Source organism: Pan troglodytes, chromosome 17 (genome assembly GCF_028858775.2).
Source record: "Pan troglodytes isolate AG18354 chromosome 17, NHGRI_mPanTro3-v2.0_pri, whole genome shotgun sequence".
NCBI lineage: Eukaryota > Metazoa > Chordata > Mammalia > Primates > Hominidae > Pan > Pan troglodytes.
The window spans coordinates 19,017,539-19,039,473 of record NC_072415.2 but is presented as its reverse complement, the minus strand read 5'-3'; the positions used below and the strand labels follow the sequence as shown (position 1 = coordinate 19,039,473).

Below are 21,935 nucleotides of genomic sequence, written 5' to 3'. Positions count from 1 at the left end.
CAGCTCCCAGAGGGTCCCTTCCCTTTGTTCCTTCCTCTCTGGAGCCAGCTCCACACCCTTGGCCAACTCACCAACCCTCTGGTGTGCAGTAGCACCTCCCAGAGCTTGCAGCACCTATTCCAAAGACACCACTGGCTGATCAGGGTCCCTTTGGCCTCTCAATAGCCCTGTCACCTGGGCCATATCTCTGCAGAGCCAGGAGCAGTTGACTTTTTTTTTTTTTTTTGAGACGGAGTCTCACTCTATCGCCCAGGCTGGAGTGCAGTGGTGTGATCTCGGCTCACTACAACCTCTGCCTCCCGGGTTCAAGCGATTCTCCTGCCTCAGCCTCCCAAGTAGCTGGGATTACAGGCATGCGTGCCACCACACCTGGCTAATTTTTGTAGTTTTCGTAGAGACGGGGTTTCACAATGTTGGCTAGGTTGGTCTCGAACTCCTGACCTCAGGCGATCCACCCACCTCCACCTCCCAAAGTGCTGGGATTAAAGGCGTGCACCACTGCACCTGGCCAACATTCTTTAATGACTGCACACCAGACAATGCAGTCACAGACACCACTCCCATAGCCTGTTTCCCTTGGCTTCCAGGGAAATGACTCATTCATGACAGTTGAGGTCACAGTTGCCCCCACTGTTTCCTATCCCTATGAAAGGCCATCCCAAACACCAGCAGATCCACTCCTGCCCCTTTGTGTATTCTGATTCTGGGTTACTTGCCCTGGGGGTGCCAAACCCAAGTTCATGGGTGAAGGCTTCCAAAATGTCATCCCATGGCCATGCCTCAGTTTTGGCCACTAGGGACTGTCTCTAGCTTTCCAAAAGGGAGGAGTTAAGATGTCCAAGGAAATTATGTAGTCTTACTGTCTTTGGCCAAGTGGTTCCTAAAATGGACCCCTTTTGACCTCTGTAGGGAAGGAAAAAGAACTTCCCTCTTTCCCATTAGGTTCTGTAGCTGAGTGAACTAACAAAGACTGATTAACAGGAGGAAAGCATACACATTTTATTTAATATTTTTACATGCACACAGGAACTTTCATAAGAAAAATGAAGACCCAAAGAAGCCGTTAGGACTGAGAGCTAATATACCCTTTTAACAAAAGATGATAAATTTATGGAGAAGTGACAAAGGAGAAGGTTCAAGTTTCTAGGGGCAGTCATTGTGGGGCAGTGACTAATGAAAGACAAGGGTTATTTTGGTGGGTTTGTACAGATCAGTCTCGGGGTGGACTCCGAGCCCCTGGTGATAAGAACATTCTCCTCTTTCTGGTACAGGGCAGGCACGTTTCTTAGGGAAGATTTCATGACCTGCTTTTTGGGACAGAGCGGGAGGTCAGCCAGCCAGCCAGCCTTGCATCTGAGGCTTCTCAAGTGCCTTCAGCAGCAATTAGTCAACGTGCTGAAGGGCTCATTGTGGGGTGGCGTTTTGTGTTCTGAACCCTTTCGTCTCCCTCTAGCCCACACTGAGGTTCACAGGTGCCTGCAGAGGAGCTGGTGTGGGAGGATGGGGAGATGGGGAGGCAACATCGCCTCCTCTGCATGAAATGCTCATGGGCACATGTCTGCTGCCTCTACCTACCAAGGGACAGAACCAGCCAACTGGCATGGCAGGCAGGGAGCCAGCGCAGCCTCCAGGCCGTCCATCCTCTCTCCTCAGTACCAGGGCCTCCCGTCAACGCCAGCGCCAGCAGAGAGCCTGGGCCCCCCGACCCCTCCCTCCTGCTGGCTCTCCTTCTTCCTTCTAGAGCCCCTGCTGCCCCTCTGTCTCCAGAATTGTCCCCTGCTTGCCAGTTAAGCCATTCCCAGCGCTTGTTGGTCCCCGAGGGACCCAGCCTCTCAGCCCTCAATGGTCACCTGTCCCAGCCGCGGAAGGAGAAGGGGACAGAGGACACTGGTTCATTCCACCATATTTACTGGGGCCAGGCCTGCACTAGGTGCTGGGGACTCCCAGGTGGACAAGACAGAGACCTGCCCTGAGGGCCTAACATGTTAGTGGAGAAGATAAATAACAACAGATCAACCAAGACTCAGTGGGAAACGTGCAGCCTGGATAGATGCCTTGGTAAAGCCAGGCTGGCACAGAGAGGGCGGGGGAGGCCTGTGCAGGGGCCATGGTCACTCAGGAGAGGGAGCTCGGCGGCCTCCCAGCTCCCTCTCGGAAGGGTCATCCCCCGAGAGCGGCGCACAGCCTTCCTAGGCTCCCGTCCTGCCTTGTGTGGGACACAGCGGGCGCCAGGCAGATCTGACACCAACAGGCGTCGCCAGGTTTGCCAGCACACACACTCAAATATGCACACTCACGTTCTCGCTCTCGCACACTTTCCGCACATACTCTCACACTCACCCTTACACTTTTACACATTTACTCTTGCACACCACATACTCGCTCTCCACACTCAGTCGCTCTTACACATATTCACGCAGTCATACACACACACACACACACACAAACAACATCTGGATTTGATTAGGAAACTAAAGGGACATCTGTCACCTTCCATGTTTTGTTTACATTGCAACACATTCTTGTACTCGCTTAGCCTTGGACGGGAGGCTCCATGCTCTCTCCCAGTTTCTGAGTACCCCTACCCCCAGCCCTGTGGCAGTGGAGAAGAGAGGGGAGGGAAGGCAACATTAAAAAAAAGAAAAAAAAGAATGCAGTTCTCCGTCCCTGGGTCAAGAATGTTGCATTATCTAGACAGATACAAATTCAGGAAACAAAGTAAGAACTCACTTCAGCTTCTTGGCCTGCCCCCATCCTTGCTGTACTTGGGTGATGTCCCATTAATTTCTCCCCAACCCCAGGGGAAAGTGGGCAGAGAACAGGCCTCAACCCTTGCTGGCTTTCTTTGCAGCTTCCTGGAAAGAATCGACAGCGTCAGCTTGGTTGACTACACACCCACAGACCAGGTATGTGGAATTAGGTTCCCCCACCACACACCAGAAACTTTGAGATTCATTTCCAATATGATTTAATGATTATTTCAGAATGAATTAAGGAAAAATCCTTAAGATACCTACTTTTTGCAAATTGTTTGTACTGCCCTGTGTGTGTGCGTGGATTGGTCATCAAACCTTGTGCCTTGCTCCCCTGACTCTAGCACTTAGTGATTATCAAAATTGCCAGCATGCAAATGAGTTTATCTGCAGATAAGGAATATGCCGTTCCTTTTCCTCCTGGAGTTGTCATCAGGAAAGCGAAGTCTTTACTTTCTGGCTTCATAAACTATGCCCATTCTGTTTGTGGCCCCAGGCCTGGGGGGTCCCATATCACAGTGAACTTTCCAGGTGTGACCCAGAGCATCCCCTTTGGGTTGAGTCAAAAAAAAAGCACTCCACCATTTTTTTTTTTTTTTTTTTTTTTTGGAAATGGAGTCTTGCTCTGTCGCCCAGACTGGAGTGCTATGTTGCAATCTCTGCTCACTGCAACCTCTGCCTCCCAAGTTCAAGCGATTCTCCTGCCTCAGCCTTCCAAGTAGCTGGGATTACAGGTGCTTGCCACCTCGCCCAGCTAATTTTTGTATTTTTAGTGGAGACAGGGTTTTGCCATGTTGGCCAGACTGGTCTCAAACTCCTGACCTCAAGTGATACACCTGCCTTGGCCTCCCAAAATGCTGGGATTACAGGCGTGAGCCACCGTGCCCAGCCCACTCCACCAATTTTTAAATAGCAGAGAGGGAATCTTTGTGCCCCTTCGACCCTCGGGCAGCTGCAGAGACTTGGAGAGCCCCCGGATTGCTCAATTCAGGAGACTTCAGGTGCTTCTAGAGCCAGTGAACCCCAAGGAAGTTAGAGGGATGTCTGTGTTCAAACCACACTCTCCAAACTTCCCCCAGAGTCTGTATTCCCTGCAAGGCCTTGGCCCTGGGCCCCCAAGGTGGGAGGTCTGAGGCCTGAGCTTCTCTCTCTCCCATGAAGTTTATCCTCTCTAAGGCTGATCCTGAGAGTTTGAAATTATCTGACAAAGCAATGGAGGCTTCCTCGTCTTGAGTCAGTCCCTCAACTAACTTACCTGTCCTAAACAGTTCTCGTTATACTAAAATGGGAGGACCACCTCCCATGTTCCAGAATTATTACAGAATGGCTGCTTCCTTAAAATCACATGGATTTGGTGGTCAGGAAAAAAAAAAAAAACTCTGACATCTGCCAAATGTACCAGGGATGCCAGCTTTGTGAGGCTGCGTGGCTTTCTCGTCCCCTCGGGGTACCACATCTTTTATCTTGGAGGAAACAGAAATGTGCAGGGAAGAGAGAATAAATGAAATCAACTAGCATCCAGTTCATAAGGCTGAAGACTTGTGAGTGCAGAGTTACACTTCCTTTGGTTTCTCACCCAAGCCATCGTGAGTTTCACCCCAGCCAACAGAGCACCGGCAGGGATGTCCCTCTGGAATGCTGATACCCTGACTGTGGTTCTTGCAGACATGATTTTAAGTCTTAAAACAAAAGCACAGTTATCAGGTCTCTCGGGGCCAAACCAACACATTAACTGTGGCTTTCTCTGGAGGATAAAACAGAGAACATTCGTCTGAGTTCTTTTTTTTTTTTTTTTTTTTTGAGACGGAGTCTCACTCATCACCCAGGCTGGAATGCAATGGTGCGATCTCAGCTCCCTGCAACTTCTGCCTCCTGGGTTCAAGCGATTCTCCTGCCTCAGCTTCCCAAGTAGCTGGGATTACAGCTGCCTGTGACCACACCTGGCTAATTTGTTTTTTTTGTATTTTTAGTAGAGATAGGGTTTCACCATGTTGGCCAGGCTGGTCTCAACTCCTGACCTCAGGTGATCTGCCCACCTCAGCCTCCCAAAGTGCTGGGATTACAGGCGTGAGTCACCATGCTCGGCCAATGTTGGTTCTTAATTGTTGTTTCCTTTACAGTGGAACAAATTATTTGAAAAATATTGATGATGTATAGTTATACCCGGGCTTTACCTTGAAGAAGAACAGTAATGTAACTCAGCTTGTTTCCCTCTTCTTGTTCCCAGGACCTCCTCAGATGCAGAGTTCTGACATCTGGGATTTTTGAGACACGATTCCAAGTGGACAAAGTAAACTTCCAGTGAGTATGTTGTTAAGAGCTGCGTGGCCCAGGGCCACATGATGTCCCAGAGCCGAAGGGCTGTGAGGTTTAAGGGGGCTTCATTCCTGAATGTGCATGGCGGCCCTTTCAGGTAAGGGCAGCTGGGGTGAAATTTGAACTCTAGCAAGAGTTGAAGTGTTGATTTTACTGCCTACTTTAAAATAGAAATGAGGACACCTGAAAGGAAGGCAGTGTTTGCATCTGAGTTGTCGATTTGATTGGCCCTTTTTTTTAGATCAGGAGACTCATGAAATTTTGATCTTTCAGATGCACAGTCACAGGTTGAGAACTGAAATGAGCAGTTTATGTGTGTCTCCAGCCCATCTCTTGGGTTGCCCAACTGCAAACTCGGCCAAATGAGCTTACTTTCTTCATTTTTCTCCCTCATGATAAGACGTTAATTCTCCCTCCACAAAGCTCTTTTCCATCCTCATAGCTATCACCCTAGTCCTGCTCCATCACTTCCCCCGCCCCTAGACTCTCTCGGCAAAGCCCTGGCTGGTCTCCTGTCCCCTGGCTTACCCATTTCAGTCGCCCTTCTCAGTGCCACGAAATGAATCTTCCCACGGCACGGCCTGGATCATGCTGTTCCTCTGCTGAAGAAGGTTCGGGGCTCACTACTGCCTGTGCACCCTATGACCCAAACCCTCCGCCTGTGACCAGCCCCGTCCCCAGGCCTGCTTTGTCCCCTGCCACCTGCCTCACCAGGCTGGGCTGTTGTCAGGACCCTTCCAGTTCTCCCAGCTTTTCCTGCCGTAGCGCTTCTGTTCATCTTGTCCTCAGAGCCTCAGATGCCACCTGTGCTAAGCAAACCCCACAAATCTATCAAAGCTTCCTTCAGGCCAGGCATAGTGGTTCACGCCTGTAATCTCAGCACTTTGGGAGGCAAAGGCAGTAGGATCGCTTGAGACCAGGTGTTCAAGACCAGCCTGGGCAACATAGCAAGACCCTGTCTCTACCAAAAAAAAAAAAAAAAATTAGCCAAGCTTGATGGCGTACACCTGTGGTCCTAGCTACTCAGGAGGCTGAGGTGGGAGGATCTCTTAAGCCCAGGAATTCAAGGCTGCAGTGGGCCATGATTAGGCCATTTCACTCCAGCCTGGGTGACAGAGTAAGACCCTGTCTCTAAAAAAAAAAAAAAAAAGCATCCAAGCATCCCTCAAATCTCAGCCCATGGTGACCCCTTAGAATTCCCATTGCATATCTACTGTGCAGCCATTGATGGTATACTGCCCTTTACCTTGCCCAGTCACCCTCAGCATGTCTGACTCGACTCTAAGGGACCTCAAGGGTGAGGTCCCTTAAAGCAAGAGTTTCATGATCTCCAGTGTGTTCTGAGACTCCTGCAGTGCCCAGCGCCCTCCGCAGTGCACAGGTGACAGACATCTACTTCCAGATTTCTCAAGAACCCTTCACATGGCCACTGTCAGGCTGGATAAAAGCCAGCTACGTCTCTTTGCTGTGAGGCGCACAGTGCAGTATGGAGTTGGCGTGACTTGTGGTTTTGCCCACATCATAACCAAGTCCCTGGCACAGTGGAATTACTAACTATGAAGCTGTATCTCACATTTGTGATTTTGTTTGAAAGGATTCTGCTCATCAGCTCATCCATTTTCATCAAGTATCTCAGCGTGCCCCACGTGTGCTAATGCAAAGCGTACGGATTAAATTCTAATAGGATCAGCAACATACCCGCCCAGGACAAAAAAATCTAGCCCGTGTGGTCCTAAGGCACATGCACTATGTTTAGGGAGGGGAGAAATCTCAGAGGCAGGGAAGCCTGCGAAGGTTGGAAACATCCAGCAGAATCTGGGTAGGTAGAAACTCTCCCAGGGAGAAATGCCTTATGTGCTGAGCAGGGGCTGTGAGAAGAGGGGCCTGGGCCGGCCTGATGAAGTGCAGGGTGCAGCTGAGAAACTCTGAGAGAACTGGCTGAGGTCGCCTTGGCTGAGCAAGACCGGGAAGCAGCTCGGGCTGGGCAGAGCAGCCTGCACTGAATCCAGGCGTGATCAAGACCCAGTGCAGGTCACCAGGCAGAGGTGGCTAGAGATAAGATGCATGTAGTGTAGACAGATCAGCAAGGAGCCTTTCTCAATTCTCCCAGGGAGGGAAGACACAGTGTCCTGAGAGCTGGAACAAATCACAGGAAGGATCTGCCCTGGGCAGTGACTTAGCCTGTACTCAGAGAGGCCTGGGTGTCTGAGCAGGTAACCTCTAGCATTACTGAGCTAGTAACCACTGGATTTATTAAGGACCTACCGTGGGACCTCGGACACTGCCGGCTGCTGTCTGCTTGATCTGTCACCCCTGTAGCCCCACTGTGGGGTGACTGAGGAGGGACTGCGGCTGAGAGAGGTGGAGCCACTTGCAGTCCAGGATCACACAGGGAGTGATGGTGCAGGCCAGTGACCCGAGCTTGACTGAAGACCCATGTGTGAACGCTGGAACCTGCTGATAGCAAAAGAGGAAAGCAAGCACGTGTGCCATTGTCCCCTGCTTCCCCCAAATAATTGTGTTCCTCTTGCTCTTCCACAGCATGTTTGATGTTGGTGGCCAGAGGGATGAGAGGAGAAAATGGATCCAGTGCTTTAACGGTGATTTTTTTATGCTCTCTCAAGAAAATGGGAGTGAATTCTAACACTCAGCACTGCTGTGCTTAACTATTTTTGAATTAGATAATCTCTAACTAGTATGTAAAGTATAGCATTTATAGATTATGATGCTCCTTCCTTAGATACTAATCTCATTAAAAAAAGCATTTAAGGGCCTGACACGGTGGCTCATGCCCGTAATCCCAGCACCTTGGGAGGCCAAGGAGTGCGGATAACCTGAAGTCAGGAGTTCGAGACCAGCCTGGCCAACATGTCGAAACTGGGGCTCTGTTAAAAATACAAAAATTAGGCCGGGCGCGGTGGCTCACACCTGTAATCCCAGCACTTTGGGAGGCCGAGGCAGGCAGATCACGAGGTCAGAAGATCGAGACCATCCTGGCTAACGAGGTGAAACCCCGTCTCTACTAAAAATACAAAAAATTAGCCAGGTGCGGTGGTGGGTGCCTGTAGTCCCAGCTACTCGGGAGGCTGAGGCAGGAGAATGGCGTGAACCTGGGAGGCAGAGCTTGCAGTGAGCTGAGATCGCACCACTGCAGCAGTCCGGCCTGGGCGAAAGAGCGAGACTCTGTCAAAAAAAAATAATAATAATACAAAAATTAGCTGGGTGTGGTGGCTCATGCCTGTAATCCCAGCACTTTGGGAGGCTGGGGCGGGTGGATCACCTGAGGTCAGGAGTTCAAGATCAGCCTGACCAACATAGTGAAACCCCGTCTCTACTAAAAATGCAAAAATTAGCCGGGTGTTATGGCGCACGCCTTTAATCCCAGCTACTGGGAGGCTGAGGCAGGAGAATCACCTGAACCCGGGAGGCGGAGGTTGCAGTGAGCCAAGATTGCGCCATTGCACTCCAGCCTGGGCAACAAGAGTGAAACTCTGTCTCGGAAGAAAATACAAAAATACAAAAATTAGCCGGGTGTGGTGACACATGCCTATAATCCTAGCTACTAGGGAGGCTGAGGCAGGAGAATCACTTGAACCTAGGAGGTGGAAGTTGCAGTGAGCCAAGATCATGCCATTGCACTCCAGCCTGGGAGACAAGAGTGAAACTCCATCTCAAAAAAAAAAAGCACTTAAGCATCCCAAATTTACATGTGTCTTTTGGGGTGGGCTCTTCATCAAGTGCGTTACTGAAGCAACCAGTGGTGCGCGGCGCACCTGCAGGCTGTTCTGTGACTGAATAGTCCTGTCACTGAATGAATGTTTTTGTGGAACTGAGTAGCTGCTGGGTGTGTACTTTCTTGTAACTCCACAGTGAGGATGTCTAACTGAGGTGCTTTCCTTTTTCTCCCCACCAAGATGTCACAGCTATCATTTACGTCGCAGCCTGCAGTAGCTACAACATGGTGATTCGAGAAGATAACAACACCAACAGGCTGAGAGAGTCCCTGGATCTTTTTGAAAGCATCTGGAACAACAGGTGACAAAAATAGCAAATTCAGTCTCACCATTGGATTGCAAATTTTCTTTTGTTAAAAATACGCTCAGGCCAGGCATTGTGGCTCACACCTGTAATCTCAACACTGGGAGGCCGAGGCAGGTGTTGTCACTTGAGCTCAGCAGTTGGAGACTAGCCTGGGCAACATGGAGAAACCCTGTCTCTACCAAAAATACAAAAATTACCCAGGTGTGGTGGTGCACACCTGCCCAGTGACTCAGGAGCTTGAGGTAGGAGGATCACTTGAGCCCAGGAGGTAAGGGTTGCAATGAGCTGAGATCACACTACTGCACTCCTGCCTGGGCAACAGAGCAAGACCTTGTCTCAAAACACACACACACACCTACACCCACACCCACACCCACACACCCACACACTCTCTTTACTGATAAATCCAGAACCGCACGAAGTATCTCTTTTAGTTCATCTATTGTATAGATATACTTAAAATGTGAAATTTTTTTTTATTGTTTTATTTTGTTTTATTTTGAGATAGAGTCTCACTGTGTCACCCAGGCTGGAGTGCAGTGGCGCCATCTCGGCCCACTGCAAGCTCCACCTCCCGGGTTCATGCCATTCTCCTTCCTCAGCCTCCCGAGTAGCTGGGACTACAGGCGCCCGCCACCACACCCAGCTAATATTTTGTATTTTTAGTAGAGACCGGGTTTCACCATGTTAGCCAGGATGGTCTTGATCTCCTGACCTCGTGATCCGCCCACCTCAGCCTCCCAAAGTGCTGGGATTACAGGCGTGAGCCACCGCACCCGGCCAATGTGGAGTATTCTTTGATGAAGTTCTGATAGTTCTTTGTCAAGAAAATTTAAGTCTCTGTTTTGAAAGGCTAAGATTACATTCGGCCTTCCATATCTTCAGGTTCCACATCTGCGGATTCAACCAACCACAGATTGAAAATATTCAAAAATAAATTTAAGATAGCAGTACAACAACAAAAAATAATACAAGATTACAGTGGCATACGCCTATAATCCCAGCACTTTGGGAGGCTGAGACGGGGGAATTGCTTGAGCTCAGGAATTGGAGACCAGTCTGGGCGACATGTTGAAACCCCGTCTCTACAAAAAATACAAAAATTAGTCAGGCATGGTGGGGCGCGCTTGTAGTCCCAGCTACTTGGGAAGCTGAGGCAGGAGGATCACTTGAGCCCAGGAGACGGAGGTTACAGTGAGCTGCGATTGCATCACTGCACGTCAGTCTGGGCGACAGAGGGAGACTCTGTCTCAAAAAACTTAATTAATTAAAATAAAAAATTGAGCAAATAAAAAAATTAGACTAAAAAATAATACAAATAAACAATACAGTATAACAAGTACTTACCTAGCTTTTACATCGTGTTAGGTATTATAGGTAATTGGAGATGATTTAAGCATACGGGAGGATGTGCATGGTTTATATGCAAATACTACACCACTTCATATAAGGGAGCCTCCTCAAATTTTGGTTTTCACCGGGAGTCCTAGACCAATCCCCCATGGGTATCAAGGGATTGCTCTATATCTAGGGTTCAAAATAGGTTTTGTTTGGTTTTTAAAATTTAGGAAGTACCAATTTAGGGGCCGGGAACATTGGCTCATGCCTGTAATCCCAGAACTTCGGGAGGCCAAGGCAGGCAGATCACCTGAGATCAGGAGTTCGAGACCAACCTAGCCAATATGGTGAAACCCCGTCTCTACTAAAACTACAAAAATTAGCCGGGAGTGGTGGTGGGTGCCTGTAATCCCAGCTACTCGGGAGGCTGAGGCAGGAGAATCGCTTGAATCCGGGAGGTGGAGGTTGCAGTGAGCTGAGATCGCACCACTGAACTCCAGCCTGGGCAACAGAGTGAGACTCTGTCTCAAAAAGTAAAAAAAAAAAAAATTTTAATTTTGAAAATAAAAATAAAGTACCAGTTTAGGACATCCACTAATAACTAGATGATCTCTAAGATCCCTTACAGCTCACAATCACCACATAATCATGTTTGAAACTACTAGCATTGCAGATTGGCAGAAGTGATTATTTCAGAAAGGAATATTTAGTGCACACACACACAATACATACATATATAGTTAGAAATCAAAGTTTCTTCTGAAATATTTTGGAAGAAAAATTACCAAGGAGGAGAGGAAACATAAGTTTACCTTGTAAAAGTTTTGGATTATCAGAAAAGTGTTTTTGTATGAAATGTTCAACAACCATCCTCAAATTTGTGGTAATAAGACTGTTAATAGGAAAGAAACAGGGTCAGGAAATACCAGGTATACAGAAGGATACTATAGAGTTATTATGAATTTATTTATAAACACTATATGTGTAAGTGGGAAAATGACCACAATCTTCTTATAGGAAAAAGCAGATTTTAAAACACTATGATCTCGTTTTTAAGTATGTGTGAGGACAGGAAAAAACTTGGGCATGAAAACATAAAACTTCTGTAGTAATTGTTTCTGGGTATAATTACATTTGATTTTTTTCTGTATGTTTTTCTATAATTTAAGATTTGTTTTTACAAAGGTTATGTATTTTATTACTAGAAGAAGCAGGTAAGCTATTTCCATTTGACGGGAAAGTGGATTGTGTGTGTGGGTTTTTTTTGAGACAGAGTCTCGCTCTGTCCCCCAGGCTGGAGTGCAGTGGTGCAATCTCAGCTCACCACAACCTCCACCTCCCCAGTTCAAGCGATTGTCCTGCCTCAGCCTCCCGAGTAGCTGGGACTGCAGGCATGTGCCACCACGCCCAGCTACTTTTTGTATTTTTAGTAGAGACAGGGTTTCATAATGTTGGTCAGGCTGGTCTCGAACTCCTGACCTCATGATCTGCCCACCTCTGCCCCACAAAGTGCTGGGATTACAGGCGTGAGCCACCACACCTGGCCAGATTGTGTTATTAATTGATAGTAAGATTCCTGTAGACTAATCAGTTAGCTTGATTCCTCTGAAGTGATGGAGGCGGAAGAAGAACCAAGCCAGCTGCATGTTAAGCTCTGTGTTATTAGCTAATGAGTCATATATTACTTTGTTGTTGTTAACACTTTCACTTCTAATGTGAGTTTTCCGACCTTTTATTGGTAAATTACACCACAGAAATTCAAGTGAACTCATTACATAAGTAAATCTTAGCTTTGGTTCCAATAAATCTATATCCCCCATGGGACTGAATTAGAAAGTGCTTAACTACAGATTGAGTATCCCTTATCTGAAATGCTTGGGACCAAAAGTGTTTAAAATTTCTTGTTGTTGTTGTTTTTTGGAATAGTTGCATTATACTTACTAGTCCAGCATTCCTAATATGAAAATCCAAAGTGTCAAATGCTCCAACAAGCATTTCCTTCGAGCATCATGTCAGTGCTGAAAAAGTTTTGGATTTTGAAGCATTTTGGATTTTGTGTTTTTGGATTAGGGATGCTCAACCTGTACCTATATTTGTTTATCATTCTTTACAGATAGAATGAGGATACTGGTGTACTGAACTTTCTTGAATCCTATACATTTTTAGGAAGACGATGGTATTCTTTTAATTTAGCAACTTCTATGTTAGAGGCACTTTCATGTACTAGTGTATGTGAAATTTGTATGTTTATTTTTCCTTTTTTAGGTGGTTACGGACCATTTCTATCATCTTGTTCTTGAACAAACAAGATATGCTGGCAGAAAAAGTCTTGGCAGGGAAATCAAAAATTGAAGACTATTTCCCAGAATATGCAAATTATACTGTTCCTGAAGACGGTAAGATTTCAAAACACATTCTTATGATTGAGGAATAGAATTGTTTTATTAATAGTCCTGTAACTCTAATTCACATACTTCTGATGAATGAAAGAAATTCACTTTATTTAAATCAATTCTCTTTCTACTGCCCATATCCTAAAGTACTAGAGTGTTACAATGTCCTATTTAGGATCCCATTTGTAAATGTTTCCGAGTTTGACTTTCCATTGAAACCGTGCAGCAGAAGAAAGAGCCGTTTTGGGGTGTGACTGTGTCATGCTGGTATGAATTCTCCCTCTAATGCCTTTGACTGGGTGTGACATGACAGGGGCCTTGTTAGTCCTTGATACAGACCTTCTCACTTCACCCTCAGATGACCCTGCATGGTAGTTTCTATTATTTTTTCCCGTGGAAAGAGAGTCTGAGAGAGGAGAGATAGCATGTTCAAAGCCACACTGGTAGAGTCATGCAGGCAAGGCAGTCCTTGCACCCTTTGTCCCCAAGCCCGTGCTGGCAGCAGCCGCGCTTATCTGCTCCTGTCTCTAGCCTTGCTGTGGCTGCAGCCTTGGGGATTTCCAGCAGGGCCAGCAGCCATCCCAGGCCACCTGAGACTGAGGGGTTTCCGGGGCACGGGACCGTCAGTGCTAAAGCTGGGAAGGTAGACCAGGAAGAGTTGGTCACTCCGTTTCCAGTCGCTTACACTTCAGTTTCCAGTGAACACCAGGTCTACCAGAGGCTCATAGGAGCGACTTAAGGTGAAATAACACTGCTTCTTACATCCTGAATTCCAAACTAGAAAACGCAGAATAAAAGACACTTTCCTGAAAAATATAGTTAAGATTTGGAAAATTTATTTTTTATCCTCAATGAAGAGGGAAAAGAAAACTTGTATTTGTCATTAAACTTTCTTGCTCCTTATGTTCAATGTTCTTTTCTCCCTCATGGGAGAAGCATTATATAAGTATATTCACAGTAAAATCCTGACCCTTGTGGGGCCTTCCAACAAAATCCTACTGCTATCACCTGTGTCAGAAAGACCTGAAAAAAATCCTACTGCTACATATTTCCTTATAGGAATAAATAATAGATGTTGGAAATGGGCCTGAGCGCCAGCTCTGCCTGTGGTCTCACCAGACCCAGCTGCTTTCATGAGCCACCAGCAGCCTCCGCACTTGCCAGAGGGTCACTCAGCGTGAGGTCAAGGTCCAGGCTCTTCCTGAGACCAAATCAAGTGGAAATCTCATTGCATTTCATCACTACCTTGCTCTACCCACAGCCTGGTGATGTGCTTTTCAGGACTGAGGCCGGGTGCCGCTTGCCCATGGCACATCATCAGAGCATGGCTTCTGCTGCACATTCTATGGCTGGCATTGCCGGTTTCCCAGCAAGCTGGGTCTTTAATTATCCCACTAACCACCTCTTGCCACCTCCTGTCACTCAGCTCAGGCAGTGGCTCGGGGGGGTCCTTCCAACAGGGTCTGCCTCCCCAGGCCCTTCCCTCTTTCCCTCCTTATGGCTGTGGTCCAGGCCCTCACTCCTCTCATCTCAGCAGCTGCCACAGCTTCCTGCCTGACCTCCTGTAGCTGGTCACTCACCTTTCCAGAACATTCTGTGAACTACCAAAGTCACGCTTCTGAGACACAACCTTACCCGCTTAGGAGCACCAAGGAGAAGCACCACCACTGGCTGACAGCCAAGGCCACCTGCCCAGCCACGGGTGCTGAAGGGCTTCCGTCCAGGGGCTGAGGGGACCCTGGCTTGCTGCCTCGGTGCCAGGCCCAGTGAATGCTCTTCACCCAGCAGCATGCGTCATCTCCATCTGTGCCCTGCCCCTCCCAAGAGACTCACCCATCCCTGAGCATCTGTAGCACCTGCTGGAAGCCTGGGACCACCATCAACTCCAACGTCAACTCTCACTTAGCAATTAAAGGGAACTAACAGGTGGTCCATGTGATGGCATGGGTGAAACTCACAGTAATTATGCTGACAGAAAGAATCAAAGCAAAAACTACACACCATGTGAATGCATTTGTGTAAATATCTAAAAAGTAAATTAGCTGGGTGTGGTGGTGTGTGCCTGTAGTCCCAGCTACTCGGGAGACTGAGGCAGGAGAATCACTTGAACCCAGGAGGCGGAGGTTGCAGTGAGCCAAGATTGTGCCACTGCACTCCAGCCTGGTGACAGAACGAGACTCCATCTCAAAAAAAAAAAAAAAAAAAAAAAAAGAAAGTGCAGACTTATGCATGGTGACAGGAAGCACATCGGTGGTTGCCTGGGGAAGGAGGGCTGCAGAGGGAATGCAGACACTGTGGGAGGGTCTGGCTGTGCTCATTGTTTCCATTGTAGTGATGCTGGCATGACAACACACATGCCAGAACTCCTCAGATGGGCCAGGCGTGGTGGCTCACGCCTGTAATCCCAACACTTTGGGAGTCTGAGGCGTGCAGATCACCTGAGGTCAGGAGTTCAAGACCAGCGTGGCCAACACGGTGAAACCCCATCTCTACTAAAAACACAAAAATTAGCCAGGCATGGTGGCCAGCACCTATAATCCTAGCTACTCGGGAGTCTGAGGCAGGAGAATCGCTTGAACCCGGGAGGCAGAAGTTGCAGTGAGCTGAGATTGCGCCATTGCACTCCAGCCTGGGCAACAGAACAAGGCTCCATCTCAAAAAACAAAAAAAAGCACTCCAGCCTGGGTGACAGAGTGAGACTCAGTCTCAAGAAAAAAAAAAAAGAACTCCTCAGATGGTACACGGACACTCTGGGCATTCCAGAGTATGTCAGTGACCCCCACCCCCACCAAGATAAATGACATGGGCGCTCCCCAGCCACTCCAGAACACAGCCCAGGCAGAGACCCACAGTGGTTGCTGCACCCTCCCCTCCCTCACTGGGTGCTGCACCCACCCACCCCCCACAGCGGGTGCTGTGCCCTCCCCTGCCCGTCACTGGGTGCTGCACCCTCCCTTCTATGAATCTGTGAGCAACAGTGTCCTCACAGCCTCACACACCCTGCAACAGAGAAGGCAGAGAGTGGTAAGAACACTCAGCTGTGTCGCCTAGATCTCAGATTTCGTGGGGTTACAGAAAATAATGATATGACCACATGAACGTGGACTCTTCCGGGGGAGAATGCCTCAGAAAGGCCTAGAGCTAGAGGGTCGGCCATAGTGATCTGGGTGCTCTGCATGCCTGAGTGGGGAGCAGGAACAGGGAAGGGGAGTCTCAGAAGAGGAGGCTGATGGAAGCTGAGAGGCAGTCCATGGAGGCCCTGCCAGTGCTGCCCCCAGGGAGGCCAGGGCCCAGCTCCTGTGCCTGGAGGCTCCAAGCTTTCCTCTCCCAACAGCTCTGCAGGGAGGGCAGCTCTGGGGCTCAGGCTGGTCAGTAGGATTTCTCCCCCACCCCAGCCTGTCTTGCTTGCGCTGCTGTAACAAAATACCTTAGGCTGCTGATAGGATTTAGATCTGTGTCCCTAACCAAATCTTTTGTGGAATTGTAATCCCCAGTGTTTGAGGTGGGGCCTGGTGGGAGGTGATTGGATCTTGGGGGTGGATCATTTATGAATGGTTTAGCACCATCCTCTTGACACTGTTTTCAAGATAGTGAATGGGTTCTGCAAGAGCAGGTCATTTAACAGGGTGTAGCACCTCCCCCATCTCTCTCTTGCTCCTGCCCTGGCCACGTGAGATGTCTCACTCCCTGTGCATCTTCTGCCGTGATTGGAAGCTTCCTGAGGCCTCCCCAGAAGCCTAACAGATACCAGCATCGTGCTTCCCGTACAGCCTGCAGAACCATGAGCCAATTAAACCTCTGTTCTTTATAAATTACCCAGTCTCAGGTATGTCTTTATAGCAATGCAAGAATGGACTAACACAGCTGGATAATTTATGAACAACAGAAATGTATTAGTCACAGTACTGGAGGCTGGAATGTCAAAGATTAAGACACCAGCCGATTCAGAGTCTGGTAAGGGTTTCTCTGCTTCATAGATGGCACTGTCTCATTTCCTCCTCACATGGTGGAGAGGGTGAGGGGTCTCTCTCAGGCCTCTTACAAGGATATAATCCCATCCACGAAGGCAGAGCCCTCGTGACCTCATCACCTCTCAAAGGCTGCCCCTCTTGATATTGTTGCATTGGAGATTAGCAGTCAACATATGAATTTGGAGGAGACACAAACATTGAGACCTTAGCATCCCCAGAGAAAAGTTTTATCAGAGCAATAACTATTAAAATGATGTAGGAGAAGAGGGCAATGAAAATTACATGTTTGGCTGGGCACAGTGACTCACGCTTGTAATCCCAGCACTTTGGGAGGCCAAGGTGGCCCGATCACCTGAAGTCAGGAGTTCGAGACCAGACTGGCCAACATGGTGAAACCCTGTCTCTACAAAAATTAGCCAGTCATGATGGCGGGTGCCCATAATTCCAGCTAGTAGGGAGGCTGAGGTGGGAGAATCGCTTGAACCAGGGAGGTGGAGGTTGCAGTGAGCCGAGATCATGCCACTGCACTCCAGCCTGGGCAAGAGAGCGAGACTCCGTCTCTTAAAAAAAAAAGTACATGTTTGTTTTTGCCTTGCTGTACATGGATTTTAATGCTATGAATATACAGCAGTCTAACGTTGAAATTCCTTCTGTGTTTTCGTAGAGTTGTATCTTTGTTTCATGTTGCTTAAATAAAGTTCCATTTGTCATTTCTACAGCAACACCAGATGCAGGAGAAGATCCCAAAGTTACAAGAGCCAAGTTCTTTATCCGGGACCTGTTTTTGGTAAGCAATTTTGTTAACCTTTGTTTTTCTACCTCCCTTCTTAATCTTTTGTTTCTTACAATATGCAAATTACTCCTTGATGATCTCATTTAATCTTCCTTAACATTACGAGAGATGACAAAGGGTATGTTACTTTAATTTCACAGCTGAGCACACCGAGGTTCAGAGAGGTTAGATTTCTCACCCAAGGTCACACAGCTTCCAACCAGCAGAGCCTGGGTGAGAACACAGCATCCCAGGGAATGGCACTTGGATGGGCTAGACTTCATTCACTTGTATTTTCCAAAAAGGACAGCGTCCTTCAGCAGAGTCTAAGCACCCATACTCTTCCTCCATCCAAAAGCACTAACAGGCTGATGGTTTATGTAAAAATGGATGTGCTCAGATTCAGATATTTACTTTTTTTCTTCAGCTTTTTGAGATTATTTCAAACTTACATATGAGGCAGAAGATTTGTACAAATAACTCCCATATACTCAGGCCGGGTGCGGTGGCTCATGCCTGTCATCCCAGCACTTTGGGAGGCTGAGGCAGATGGGTCACATGAGGTCAGGAGTTCGAGACTAGCCTGGCCAACATGGTGAAACCCCATCTCTACTAAAAATACAAAAAATTAGCTGGGTGTGGTGGCATGCGCCTGTAATCCCAGCTACTCTGGAGGCTGAGGCAGAAGAATTGCTGAAACCCAGGAGGCGGAGGTTGCGGTGAGCCGAGACCACACCACTGCACTCCAGCCTGGCCGACAGAGCGAGACTCTGTCTCAAACAAAACAAACAAAACTCCCGTATAGTCTTTACCCAAATTGACCAATTGGCAAAAATTTCCCACATATGCTTTATCTGTCTATATTATTTTCTTTGAAATAACCTACAGCGTATAGCTAGCTGTGAGTTTTTACTCATTTCAAACTATGACATGCCAAGGCATTCCCAAGGGCATGTTCCCGGTAGTACTCCAAGTGCACTTAACACGTGTGGACAAGATCTTAGTCCAGGTAGCAGTAGGGCTGATCCTCGGCTGTGGGGCCTTTCCACGGGGACCGGCACTCCAGCCTGGCCTTTCACCACCCTTTTCCCAGCACACCCCTGTGGGATGACTCTTGAATCCTACAGTGAGTTAGAAAGTAACAATGAGGAGAAATCAAGGCCCCAGGGTGAGTTCAGAGGACAAGAGTTCCCCCAGAAGTGCATGGCCGTAAGTGCATGGCAATACCCGGAGAGCTTCTGCAGCTGAATAAATCTGGGACATGCTATGTTAAATACAGCAAGAGAGGTTCCTCTGCCTCTCTCTGAGAGTCTGTCAGATTCTCAGAGCCTTTACTTAAGCCAATTAATGTGCATTGCAAATCTCTTCAATAAGGGAATTTAGTTTGTAATAGATCAAGGGATCCCTTTTTTAAGGAGCATTTTGTAAGACCATAGCACATAAAGACACAAGAAAATGCTATTCTAATGAGAACTAAATGTTAATTAAGCATGCATATGTTGGGCATTTAAATGAAGATTAGAAACATCCAGGCCGGATGCAGTTGCTCATGCATGTAATCCCAACACTTTGGGAGGCCAAGGCAGGTGGATCACCTGAGGCCAGAAGTTCGAGATCAGCTAGACAACATATCGAGACCTCATCTCTACAAAAAATTTTAAAACGTACCTGGGTATGGTGGCACAGGCGTGTAGTCCCAGCTACTCAGGAGGCTGAGGTGGGAGGATCCCTTGAGCCTAGGAATTTGAGGTGGCAGTGAGCTGTGATTGTGCCACTGCACCCCAACCTGGGTGACAGAGCAACACTCCATCTCAAAATAAAAACAAAAACAAAACTATTTGAAGCAACGACCTTTGTAATGACCCCATTCCCTTAATTTTAAAGCTCTAGGTAGGGACGAATAGTCACACTATTACAGAAGAAAGCCTTTTTTAGTTTGTTTATTTGGGACATTGCTTCGCACTGTCACCCAGGCTGCCTGGAGTGCAGTGGCAAGATCATAGCTCACTGCAGCCTCCAACTCCTGGACTCAAGCAACCCTCCTGCCTCAGCCTCCTGAGTAGCTGGGACTATAGGCACACACCACCACACCCGGCTAATTTTTAAATTTTATAGAGATACAGCCTTGCTATGTTGGCCAGGCTGGTCTTGAACTCCTCGCCTCAAGTGATCCTCCTGCCTCCACCTCCCAAAGTGCTGGGATTACAGGTGTGAGCCACTGCACCCAGCCAAAAGCCTATTTTTCATTCATTCACTACACACTTACTGTGTATGTGCCAAATACCTCACCTGGTGCTTTGGGATTAAAAAGATATATAACTGGTTGGGGGAGGGGGGAGGGATAGCATTAGGAGATACACCTAATGTAAATGACGAGTTAATGGGTGCAGCACACCGACATGGCACATGTATACATATGTAACAAACCTGCACGTTGTGCACATGTACCCTAGAACTTACAGTATAATAAAATATATATATTAAAAATATATATATATAACCTACTCATTTTAGTGTCCATAAGTTTTTTTTTTAATGCTCAAGAGAAGCCTGACTATTGCTAAAATAGGTCTATCCCCCTGTGAGGAGTTTCATACCTCATGACATCTTTAGGATACCCTTTCTGTGGTCCAAGCAGCTCTCTAAAGGCTGTTTCCCAGGATCGAAAAAGGAGTGGAGGGGATGAGGAGGAGGCCCAGGGATTCCCGTGGCATCAAGGAAGAAGGTGAGCTTCCCTTCCACAGGACCTCTGTCTAAGTCTGCCCGGGCTGCCATAACAAAGTGCCGCAGAGGCTGAGTGTCTTAAACAGCAGAAATGTATTTCTCACAGCTCTGGAGGCTGGAAGTCTGAAATCAAGGTGCGGGGTCTTCCCTCGCACATGGCTGCATCCTCCTGGTTTCCTCTTCTCTCTAGGACACCAGTCATATTGCATTAGGGCCCACCCTAATGACCTCATTTTACCGTAATTGCCTCTGTAAAGGCCTTATCTCCAAATATAGTCACATCTGAGGTGCCAGGGGTCAGGGATTCCACACAACTTCAGGGAACACAGTTTGGCCCTAACAGCCTGTCCCCACACCCACTGCACTTAGCTTCATAGTGCACATTAGCACATCACTGAGGTGTCCCCACAAACCATGATTCATAATGTCTAACCCTGTTTCTCAGGTACTTGACAACAGATCACTTTTCTCCCAGAAGGCAGCAAACGTTCCCCCGATAACCAGGGGACACCCTGCTTAGCAGATGCTAAACTGCCCCTGTGTGGAGGCCGCCACGGGGCCGCTGCACCGTCCAATACAGAACCACTGGGCACATATGGACATTTAATTAAAACTAGCTGGCCGGGCGCGGTGGCTCACGCCTGTAATCCCAGCACTTTGGGAGGCCGAGGCAGGTGGATCACGAGGTCAGGAGTTCGAGACCAGCCTGACCAACATGGTGAAACCCCGTCTCTACTAAAAATACAAAAATTAGCCAGGCGTGGTGGCGCATGCCTGTAATCCCAGCTACTCAGGAGGCTGAGACAGGAGAATTGCTTGAACCCGGGAGGTAGAGGTTGCAGTGAGCGAAGATGGCACCACTGCACTCCAGCCTGGGGGACAGAGCAAGACTCCATCTCAAACAAACAAAAAAACAAACAAGCTAATTAGGTGGGGCACAGTGGCTCATGCCTATAATCCCAGCACTTTGGGAGGCTGAGGTGGGCGGATCACTTGAGGTCAGGAGTTTGAGACCAGCCTGGCCAACATGGTGACACCTCATCTCTACTAAAAATACAAAAATTAGCCAGGCATGGGCATGGTGATGGACGCCTGTAATCTCAGCCACTTGAGAGGCTGAGGCAGGAGAATCCCTTGAACCTGGGAGGTGGAGGTTGTAGTGAGCCAAGACTGCACCACTGCACTCCAGCCTGGGCAACAGAGCTAGACTCAGTCTCAAAAATATATAAATAAATAAAATAAAATTAGCTAATTAGAAATCAGCCCCTTGGTGGTATCAGCTAGATAGCGACTATCATATTGGCAGGGCAGATAGTGGACATTCCCATTGTCACAGAAAACTCTGTTCAGACCTTGCTTTTTGGAAGCTCCTCCCTTGACTTGCCTGCCGGGGCTTTCTCTGACCTATCCGTGCTGCTTCAGCCTCCTGGGGGCAATGATAAGGGTAAGGTTATCTGGGTCCTCAGCCGATGCTTGCATTGAGACCATTCCTGCCTCTAAGTGCTCCCATGCAAAACAAGCAGGCCACCGTCACCAAAGCCTCCAGCACCTGCTCAGCGTGGCCTAGTCCTTCCCCAGAGTACATGCTGGGGCCGCGCAGGGCTAGTGCACACGCTCTCTCTTGCAG

General features: G+C 48.0%; 1 protein-coding gene across 2 annotated transcripts in view; it reads left to right on the top strand.

The window, feature by feature from the left end:
- Positions 1-21,935, top strand: part of GNAL (G protein subunit alpha L) — a 196,562-nt gene that overhangs the window by 169,933 nt on the left and 4,694 nt on the right. For both annotated transcript variants that reach the window (XM_009433627.5, XM_009433628.5), the window contains exons 6-11: positions 2,852-2,906; positions 4,981-5,054; positions 7,611-7,669; positions 8,984-9,104; positions 12,714-12,844; positions 17,532-17,599. In XM_009433627.5, coding sequence (XP_009431902.1) covers positions 2,852-2,906; positions 4,981-5,054; positions 7,611-7,669; positions 8,984-9,104; positions 12,714-12,844; positions 17,532-17,599 — 508 coding nt within the window. The remainder of the gene's footprint in view (positions 1-2,851; positions 2,907-4,980; positions 5,055-7,610; positions 7,670-8,983; positions 9,105-12,713; positions 12,845-17,531; positions 17,600-21,935) is intronic.